At 45.5% G+C, this 11,076-nt stretch overlaps 1 protein-coding gene across 1 annotated transcript; it reads right to left on the bottom strand.

The window, feature by feature from the left end:
- Positions 1–3,801: 3,801 nt before the first annotated feature.
- On the bottom strand, positions 3,802–4,945 carry RNF182 (ring finger protein 182). Its single transcript, XM_062187336.1, has one exon. The coding sequence runs from the start codon at positions 4,860–4,862 to the stop codon at positions 4,119–4,121; it is 744 nt and encodes a 247-aa protein (XP_062043320.1). The 5' UTR covers positions 4,863–4,945; the 3' UTR covers positions 3,802–4,118.
- Between the last annotated feature and the right edge of the window lie 6,131 nt (positions 4,946–11,076).

The following is an 11,076-nucleotide window of genomic DNA, read 5'->3' as shown; positions in this document are numbered from 1 at the left end:
AGCAGATGTTGGCTCAAGCACTCGAGCCCTTTTCACCCACATGGGAGACCAAGATGGAGTTCTGGGCTCTTGGCTTCAGCTTGGCCCAGTCTCTGGCTGTTGCATGCATTGGGGGAAGTGAACTAGTATATGGAATACCTTTTTCTGTCACCGTCTTTCTAATAAATTAAAACAAATTATTTATCTGTTTACTTGAAAAGCAGAGTGACAGAGAGAAAGGAGACACAGAGACAGAGAGATCTTCCATCTGCTGGTTCAATGGCCAAATGGCCAGGACTGGGCCAGGCCAAAGCCAGGACCCAGAAGTTTCATTCTGGGTCTCCCATGTGGGTAGCAGGGGTCCAAGTACTTGGACCATCTTCCCCTGCTTTCCCAGGTGCATCAGCATGGAATTGGATCAGAAGTGGAGGAATCTGGACTCACATCAGCACTCATACAGGATGCTGACATCACAGGCAGTAGCTTAAGCTGCTGTGCCACAATGCCAGCCTCTAAATTTTGACAAAATTTTAAAATACACATTAGCACATATCCCTATTTCATATATACAACATTCAGAAAATAACTTAGTTTTTATTTTTTATTCCTACACTTTAACCACCTTCACGTCAGACAAATATGTATACACTGAGTATAGTTAGGTTTGTCTTATACCACAGATTTAAATGATATAAGGAACTGGGCTGAATTCGTACTGCCTCCAGGACTCCCAGTTATCCACATAAATTTCCACATTAAGTTTATCTGCATTTTTTTTCTAACAATCTCTTTTACACAAAAGGAAGCTTGTGAGAGAAGACCAAGTACTAAGCCTGTAGTTCCTCACAGAAGAGTTCCATAGAGGGTACTGAAGTAGAGAGAAGCAAAGAGGCCGCAGTGAGAAGACTCCACATAGGGCAAAGAATGGGCAAACTCTTCCAATACACAAAGACACAAACCTAGCACTGCGGACATTATATAAATATGCAAAACACCAAGTACTCGTGTCCAGAGCTTTCTGGAAGTCTCGTTATATAACTCATCAATTTGTTTGATGCTATATTTCAGATAAAATGAATACTTTTTAAAAAACAATATAAATATCTCCAGACAAGACGCCCCCTGGTTTCCAGGAAAGCTCTGGAACAACAGTGGAGCGGGAATCAGAGTAAGCAGCTGCTGTGCTCCAAGTGGACAATGCAGAAACAGCACGTCTCAGAACACGCAGAAACGGCGGAATCGAGGCTTCCCTCCCTGGTACTCCCTCGGGAGAGCTCCCCTCCAGCTCATCTGTGCCCCAGGCTCCTCCTAAAACCCACTTCATGGGGTGTCTGTCCACAACAGGCTTCTCTGGCTTCCATCCATGTGGCTGGCACCCCGGAAATCTCCTGGAAGGGGCTTTGAAGCTGACCCTCTTTACACCCAGCAAATGCTCATCACTTTCAGGTCTCTCGGTGGACAAGCGTGACTTGGGTTCAATCAGCACAGGCAACGCTGTCTTTAACTTGATCTCTTGCTCATTTACGTACAGATTTCGGGAGTGGATGAAACTGTCACTCTTCATTAACATGTGGGGGTCAATTCACTAATCATTAAGCATAAAACCTTACCTATTCCCAAATTATGTCTACTCACCTAACAGTGTTCTTATTTAGGGGCCAGGTAATTTTTTTTTTTAAACTTACCCAGAGATTCCTCCAACTAAAACAAACTTTATTTTGTTGAGCAGTCAAGCAAAATCTGCAGATCGAATTAAACAAATTACAATACAAATTATTTATAAAGACAATGTTTTATTTCATCTTACCTAGTTTTTCTCCCCTGATTAAAAAATAAATAAGTGAAAAGTCTGAAGGCCTTTTACAAGGGCAATGGATTAAGTCAGCCCTGGGGGAAGTTCTGGTCTTCACGTGCATCATGAAGGCCCTGGCGCCACCAGAGTCTGAGAGTTCGCGTCTGGAGTTTTCTCAAGTTAACAGAGGTCCCAAGAAATATCTGAATGTCAACCATCAGTAAGAGGAATCAAACTTTTGGTTTGGAAATAATAACAATTTAATAGACAAAACATTGCCACAGTGAATACAAGACTAAAGTATTGCCCTTTGTTCATTCAACAGCATCAAGAATTTTTTTGTTGTCACACATTTAAAATTCCTTAAAACCAAATTAGCTTACAGGCAACTAAGGAAAACGACTGGCACAACATACAAAGACACAAACCTAGCACTGCGGACATTATATAAATATGCAAAACACCAAGTACTCGTGTCCAGAGCTTTCTGGAAGTCTCGTTATATAACTCATCAATTTGTTTGATGCTACATTTCAGATAAAATGAATACTTTTTAAAAAACAATATAAATATATAAATCCAAACCACAAAACATTTCCTAAACATTATATTTACCCAAAGTACAAATGGATTTCTGGAAACTGCGTCCATAATGCTATCTAAACTAGACTTTATGGAATCATAAATGTATTTAGCTGTATCGTGGGGCTTAAATTCCTTGGACTCCATCCCATATCCACTTGCTCACCATACCTACCTTGGGCACACATATTCTCAAAGTTAATTGCTGTACAATTAAAATCAAACTGCTATTCTAGATATACATCAACTTCACCTCCATAAGATTGAAAGTGGCCCACTGGAACCATAGCACACAACAAATATTTCATCACAAACAAGGTACAGTAGTCTTAGTAATATCCCCTTCTAAGAGTTACAAATATTTTCATGTTAATAATGCAGACTGTAGGAGCCATAAACCTTTTTTTTTTTTTGCGTAGTTTCTGTGAACATTCTAACTCCCCTGAACCTAAAACCTGCTAAACAATTTCTTCTCATAAATATATACATTCAACTTCTACATCGTGAAGAGACACCTATTAACTCCAGCCACACAGGCTTATGCGCTGATTGGCGGTACATTGTGTCAGAACTTGATTCCGTTCCAGGACTGACCCAAAGACAGCAGGGACAGGAGCGTGCTGAGCTGCACTCTCTGCCCTTCTGGAAGGGTAACACAGGCCAGGGGCCCATCAGTGTCCAGGCTACAACCACAACACACGGTCTTGCACACAACCCTAACTCACTGTCTTCCAGCAACACGCAGGTGCCCAGCGCTTGGAACCCTGAACCTGAGCAGCTCATTCACTGTTTCTGGGCCCTCACTGCCAGCATCCCCCCCACCCCAAACTGTGATGGGATTCAGTTAAACAAGTCCTCATTGACTTTAAAACGCAATGAGGGGGAAAAAAAGACAATCCTCCCAAACTCAGAACTGCTAATGTAAATGGAATCTTATTCGGGGTTCAAAAAGAGAAAAACTAAACCAAAATGTTCAAGGAAATGCTCGGAGAAGAGTTCCATGAACAAAAACTGTTCTATGGGAACTTCGTTCTGCTCACTTCTTGTGAGAAGCCAGAGGAAGAGGAAAAACAAACATGGAAGCAGCCGTGTGTCTCCAAGACAAGCGGCCATCTGTGCAGTACAGTGGACGGTGAGGCCAGTTCCTTGGTGCTCTTCCCTCTCTTTAGCAATGTGGAAAAACAGGTACTCAGCTGAAACCACCCCAGGGAACGAGGCTGAGTTTCCTGTTGGCAAGGGAGGGAACAGGTGTCTCCACGGGAGCAGCAGAGCACACACAGCAACAGGGGCCTAGAGAGAAAACACTTGAAGCTGCCTCAAGGGGGCTCTCCCAGCGGGAGCACGGAGCAGCTTTCCTCTCCTGTGCACCTGCCATGGGAGACTACCCCCCCTTCCCCTCCCTCCCGGATGAAATGAGGCATGGACCCATCCCTAACGTCTCCCGCAGCACGGCTCCCCACCCCACGACTGTCTGGAAACACTGCCCTTGCTCTGGGGTCCCTCTAAGGCCAACATGCTGTGAAGGCTGCTCCGCATTGTTTTGCCTCTCTGCTAACCCCTGCGTACAAGTGAACAGTTTTACCTCCAGCGTACAGGAAAAGCAATCAGTCAACATTCTGATGGGACACAGACCACCAACATGGGCTCCAGGGCTTTGTTAAAGGTCCTGGGCACAAAACGTAAAGAACGGAAGAGAGACTAAATCATGAACTCCCTAGCTTCAAACACAGCAGCACGTGTCAAGTTTCTGGGTTTTGCATATCAGTTAAGAAGGAGGTGCCATGCAGTCTAGAAATTCATGGCACACGCACTGGCAGAAGCCATACACCATGAGAATAATCAAGCTCGAAGGGACCAGGCTGACAAAGACCACTCCCAGAGTGACTTTCTTGGATACCAGTAAGTAGATCCCCAGAGGCAGGGAGCTGAAGTACAGCAAGCCCAGCAGCCACACCAACACCCGGATGGATGTCTGGAACAGCAGTGATGTGCAGTTCCACACAGTCCAGTTGTGCGACACAGTGGTGACAGAGTCGAAACTCGCGGGCCTGTAGAACTCCACCACGGGCGTGGAGCTCAGAGACGGGGAGCTCTCTCTCTGCACCTCCATGATGGTTATGACCAGGCAGTTGGAGGACGTGTGCGAGGGGCTGACCAGAGAGGCCAGCCTCTTGGGCGTCAGCAGCAGCTCGGTGGGGTTCTCTGGCAGGCACTTCTTCCCTTTGCCTCCACAAGTCAAGTTCACAAGGATGTTATTGTCGTCTGGCAGGCTGCTCACTTCGTCATCCGGCAGGCAGGTCTCAAACCTGCAGAAGGGGCAGACGATGACCCCTTGTGGGGAGTCCCCAAAGTCGATGATCTTGTAGAGGCATTTGGCACAGACCCTGTGACAGCAGCCCAGCACTTTGGGTTTCCTCTGTTTGAGATTGTAGCGGTTGTAACAGATCTTGCACTCCAGCTCGTCCGACACCTGAGACTCGGAGGTGTCCTCGGGCGGCTGGCTGGCCATCTCGGATCCTGAATGCAAACCCGCTAGATGCCTCTGCTTGAGGATCGCCTTCGGTTAAGGGGTCCCTCTGAACAGCCTGTCATTTGAACCAGGCAGAGAGGCAGGTGGGCTCAGGAAATGGGGAGAGGAGCCAGAAATCACTGGGCATTTTCGGCTTCTTGCGTAGAACTCTCTGTCTCAAATGCAGATTTTAACTGGGCGCATGGAGGGTCTGCGAAGAAAACAAAGAGATTCTAATAGAGTGAGCAGGTCTCGGAAAAGGTGTCCCTGAAAAGACTTTCATGGGATTTCCCGAGCTTCACGGATTAGAAGCAACGACAGACAGCAAAGGCTAAATCCCCTCTCCATCTTTTCACACATTGCTGTCCCCAGGTCGGGAGGGTGTGCTCTGTGGGCTTGGCCATTTCACTGCACAAGTATGCTGGTTATAAAAGAAGTAAGAGCCCTACTGTGTGCAAGTGCACGGCAAGGCACCTGCTTCAGAGCAGGGGACTTCAGTGCACTGTCTGGATGTGGGAGATTTTCACTCTGCAAGCTGTAATCAACCCTGGCCTCTCTGGAAGAGAACGGGACATGCATCAGAAATAACAGACTGAGTCAGCGCACCGCTGGTGTACCAGTTGTCCAAAAGCCCTCAACATTGCTTAAGGGCACAAAAAAGAAAGACATCTCGGGACTGGCATGGTGGTGTCTGTGATGTCAACATCCCATATGGGTGCTGGTTAAAGTTTGGGCTGCTCCACTTCCAATTCAACTGCCAGTTAGTGTTTCTGGGAAAGCAGGGGAAGATGGCCCAAGTGCTTGGGGCCCTGCCACCCATGTGGGAGACCCAGAAGGAGCTCCTGGCTCCTGGCTTCATCCTGGCCCAGTTCTGGTCATTGCAGCCATTTGGGAAGTCAAACAGCAGATGAAAGACCTCTCTCACTGTCTCTTTCTCTCTCTCTCTTACTCTGACTTTGAAATAAATAAATACATCTCTTTTTTAAAAAGAAATCTCAAGGGAAAATGCTAACAATGTGTTTTCAGAGGGTGCTTGGATAGAGGTGAGAGGCTATTTAAGCAAAGAAGGCTGCTCTCACCTTCTCAGTGTAAACACATCAATTACACAAATGACTTTACTGTTTTGACTTCAACTTCAAATTCTTGGTTTCAATACCAGTCTTGTAAACATAGTTGTACATATTCATTTACTCAGGGAAGAAAGAAGTATATAACAACCAAATAAGCATTACTAGCAAGTCAAGTCTAATCCCTACAAAAGAAAAATAAACACAGACAACATAAGCACAGTTCTATCTCCAGACAGGCATGGCTACCAAGAAATACACATTACCTACTCACCAACTCTATGAGTATTTCTTTTTGTTTCAAGGTGTATTTATTTATACTTACTTATCTGGAAGGCAGAGTGAGAGAGAGACAGACTATCTGCTAGTTCATTCCCCAAAAGGTTGGAAGAGTTAGGGCTGGAACAGGCTGAAGTCAGGAGCCTGGAACTCCATCCAGGTCTCTACATGGGCAGCAGCAACCTAAGTGCTTGGGTCATCCTCCCCTGCTTTCCCAGGTGCATTAGCACGGAGCTGGATAGGAAGTGGAGCAACAATCAGGATTCAGAGCAGTGCTCCAACATGGGATGCTGGCACTGCACGAGGCTAATTTAACCTACTACACCACAATGCTGGCTGCTCTATGAGTATTTCATGTAAGCTCTCTTTCTATAGCAAACACAAAGCACAATACGATTGACAGTCCTCTTACTATTAGCAGTATTACTGGCTTTGGACAAATGGTTGAAGGTTGGACTTCACATGCACACTCAGTTCTTAATGAACAGTACTAACGGAAGGGAGCAGCAATATGGGGAAAGCTCCAAATCACTCACTTAGCTTTAATAAATATGATATTTTTGGTAGCAGATTTGTCTTAAGTTATGCTTTGCTTTAAAAAAAATACCAAAATGTATTTGAATTTCTGAGCACACCCCTAAGCAGAAGGCTGTCACAACAGCTCTGAGAAACAGAAAGCAACTGTGCTGGAATTTCAATTTGCTATGGCTCACGCTGCATTAGCAGACATGCGGCAGTGAGGAGCTAAACTTGGGCAGTCTTAGAAATCATGAGTAGTTGACTTGTCAATACAGAGTATCTTCCTTTTTATTTATGACTTTAATTTTTAAATTAACTGCCTATTCTATACAAATGTACAATGGAAATCAGTGGCAAGACGTATAGTTGGTGGCAAAAGGAAGTCAATCAATGGAATCTCTGGAAATGAGCCAAAAAAAAAAAAAAAAGTAAGATTTTTAAAAACAGAGTTTATCAAGGCAGGCATTTGGCGCAGGGGTTAAGAGGCCCACACCCCACACCAGAGTGCCAGCTGACACACCAGCTCCAACCTTGATTCTACTTTCCTTACTAATGCCCACCTTGGGAGCAGCAGGGATGGCTCAAGTGGGTGGACCCTGCCACTCATGTGAGAAACCTGGATTGAGTTTCCAGCTCCTGGCTTCAGCCTGGCCTGCTGTTATTTCAAAACTGCTATCATGAACCATCTCTATGTATCCAGTCTTACACACAGATAGGGGTATCCAGATACCACCACTAACTCTTCTATTCTGTGTCCACGTATTTTTCTCATTCCTGATCCTGATCCTGTGCAGGCTACACATGTCTGTGTTATTGCAAAAACATGGATGTGCTGCCCCCAGTCCCACTCAGCTGGTGTTTCTCCTCCTGTGGGATGACCCTCTGCAGGATGACAGCCAAGGAAGAGTTGGTGTTCCATCCCAGCACCACTCCAGTCCTTGCTACCTTCACACATGGGCCCTAACCCAGGAAAGCTCTTCCCTGACCTGTTTCACAGGAGCGGTCACTCACTCCCTGCTGAACACAGTGCTCTCCCAACAGCCTCCCTGGTAGCCACACAGAGACCAAAGGCACACCCAAATGAAACGCGTGATGTTGGCTTTGCAGCGCCTCCCACTCAGCCATAGGGCGTCCCATCTGCAGGCATGCTGAAGCTAACAGCAAAAGTGATTACCCCATCACCATCAAAGGATCAAGGTATGTGTGGGGTTGTGTGAAAAACAAAAACAAAGCCTGCAAGCGTACACAGGGAAAGACAGCAAAAATACAGTGAGGACAACTAAGCAAATCGGCACCTACAGGCACAGAAAGCTAGCGTAGACATAAACAAATACCAACAAAAGGTTGCTGCACAAGTGAGAAAATACCATGGCATCAGCATTTGACAGTCAGCTGTCACACCCATCCTGTCTGTATCACGCTTCCAACAGCTAGTGGAAGAGCAGCAGGAACGTTATGTTGGGCCTGCCACTATGTCCAGCTGGTAATTCTGTAAACCTAAATTATCTGCTTGACAATACGCAGCTATTATTTAAAACAATGCTTTCCTTTGGCACAGAAAATACTCTATCCAACCTCTGAAAATGATACAGTATAATGTGATATAAAGCTTATGTTTATAAAAATTCACTGGGGGGGGGGGCTTCTTGCTAACACACAGAGAAAATACTAAAACATTCAAATATCCAATCAAAAATGGCCTACTCTAATTCCAAGGCCAACTCTAGCAAGCCCGTTGAAAGACTTCATCAAGTCCTGCCTCTAAGAGAAGTAACCTCAGGGCAGGACCAGATGACAACCCAGAGCGCTGGCAGCATCCACGGAAATGCAGCCAGCACAGGAGTTTCTTCCTAGAATGGCAGCAAACAGCAGGACGATTGTTCTCTTGTGAAATAGGCCACTGACTTCGAGAGTTCTTTTCAAAACCATTCATCTGTCTCATCATAACTCTAAGGTCCCTCCAAGAACTTGAATAATAACCTAAGGTCTATAGATGCTCCTTCACTTACAATGGAGTTACCTTTTGATAAACCCATCATCAGTCCAGAATATCCTAAGTGGAAAATGGAAAATGGAATGCACCTGACTCCCACACATCCTGGCTCAACAACACAGAGCAGAGCAGAGTTAGGTGGGGGTTTCCCCTTGGGGCTGTGGGGCTGGATGCCTGGGAGCACTTGCTGCCATGGCCCAGCATTGCCAGAAAGGATCAGAGCACCTAGAGCTAGCCTGGGAAAAGATCCAAGTGCAAAATTCCAAGTTCAGTTCCTACTGAACATGCATCTCTTTCATACCTGTGTCAAGTCAGAACATCTTACGTAAAACCATCATAACCCAGGGACCATCTGTACAGTTTTTAAGGGTTACAATTAGTAAGGGTGTTCCAGCCCATTCTCCCATTGCCTTTACTCCTGTCAAAAAGCTGTGGACCACAATCAAGATGCTGAATGAAAAAAACCAGACCCAAAAGAGTGCATACTGCATGAGTTCATTATATAAAGGTCAAAAAGCAAGCAAAACCCAGCTGTAGTGATTAGGGGTGCAAGCTCAGATGGTAGAACTATGGAGTGAAGACAGGAAAGCAACTGGCATAAAAGGACAGCAGGTGTCTCGGAAGAGAAGGGGTGGTGTGACAGCGGGCTTGTCACAGGCGGCAGAGGGGCCGCCCACCCTCTCTTTTTTGACCAGGACGGTGCCTAGGAGGGCATCTCTCTGTGCTGCACCACAGATAGTTTCTGCCCTCCTGTTATCTTTCACAGCACCAAAGTAGAAGGGGGGGATGGGAAGGGGGGGGCAGGGAGGAGAGATGGAAGGGAGCAGAGGAGGAAGCCTGTAACCAAATATCTTGGCTATTTTTAGAAATACAAATTTTTCTAGACACAAAATCTACAGATTTTCAGCCTTTGGCTATTTCAGACAAATATCACTTTCCCCTATATGACTAGAAGTCTATTATTCTTTCCACAAAACTAAAATACCAGTCACTATCGATCACCTTCAGGTCCAGGCACAACCATACAATCCGATGGGTGGAATCTCCAGGATGCACACATCTGGGGAATCCCTTGATGACAACAAGTGTTACAAGGATGTCCCGCCATGCACAGGCCAAGAGTCTGGCCCTAAAGGTGCCTTAAAAATAAATACAAAAGGATTTCTTTCCCTAGAAAAACAGTGTCAAATATTTGAAGCTGGCATCCTTACTAACCACTCAAGTCTTTATTCTTTGATAAGTCATCTGGGGGTATGAACACACAAGTAGATAATTACCCACCTAACTTTCACATATTAACTTGAGCCGTTAGACTCCCACAAATGACCATGTTCACTGCCCTAAAGTACACTTATTATTTGACTCAAATCCACTTATCCCAGTAACACGCTTGAGAGTGAAGATGAAACCTGGCTTGTATTTGAAGCAACGTCCCCCGAGGGGCAGCTGTCGCTCTGTCCTCCTGGGGTCTTTTTGTCTCCCTCACAGCACACTGCTGCTTGCCTGACAGCCCCAGCTGCTGCGCACAAGTGCTCCCCACTTCACTGCACTGTAGGGCTGTGGCTGGGCGGAGCTAATCCCAGCAGCCACCCTCCCTCCAGAGGTGTGGACCTGTACACCCAGCCTGGCTGATCTCAGAATTACAACTCCATCCTTGCCCTGCTCACACGGATCGGTGTGATAGGCATGGGACTGAAGCACCTCCTGCCTAGCACTTTTGCTGTTTGGAGCTCAGGGACCAGGGGTCAGGGTACAGAGCCAGGAGAGGAAATATCAAGAAACTGGCACATCATCAAGAGTGAGAACAAAGCCCAAAACACAGAGAAGGAAGGGAAAGCAGGAGACAGAGGCAAAACACAGACATATCTGAGACGGACTGAAGGCTCCATGAGCCATTAAGTCCCCTTTTTGGTTTATGCTGATTGTTGATTGGATTTCTGCTGCTTACAACCCATAAGGCCTAAGTCAGTTACCAAGCTGTACTTTACGCTGAGAATTTGAGTTTTTAGATCTTGGTTCCTCCTTAGTACTACAAAAATAAATAACTGAACAAAACAACCAGAACCAACAGGAATTCTTTAAAACTTTATTTGCACATGTGTGTGTACACATGTCCATGTGTGTATACATATATATACATATACACATGTGAGCAAAAGTCATCCTACATATTGTTTTTTATTGGTTAGCAGTCTGTGTGTATGTTTCATTTGCTTTTTTCTGCTTCATCTCTATCAGCCTAAACACCCAACTCCCATTTCGTACTCTGAGTGCCCTTATTAAGTACCTATAAATCTTCCTCTGTGTATTTCTCCACGTCCATAAAACTACAAAGACACTCCAATCTTAGCCTATT

Source organism: Lepus europaeus, chromosome 3 (genome assembly GCF_033115175.1).
Source record: "Lepus europaeus isolate LE1 chromosome 3, mLepTim1.pri, whole genome shotgun sequence".
Lineage (NCBI taxonomy): Eukaryota > Metazoa > Chordata > Mammalia > Lagomorpha > Leporidae > Lepus > Lepus europaeus.
Note: the sequence above shows the minus strand (reverse complement) of the source record. Positions and strands in the feature narration are given on the sequence as shown.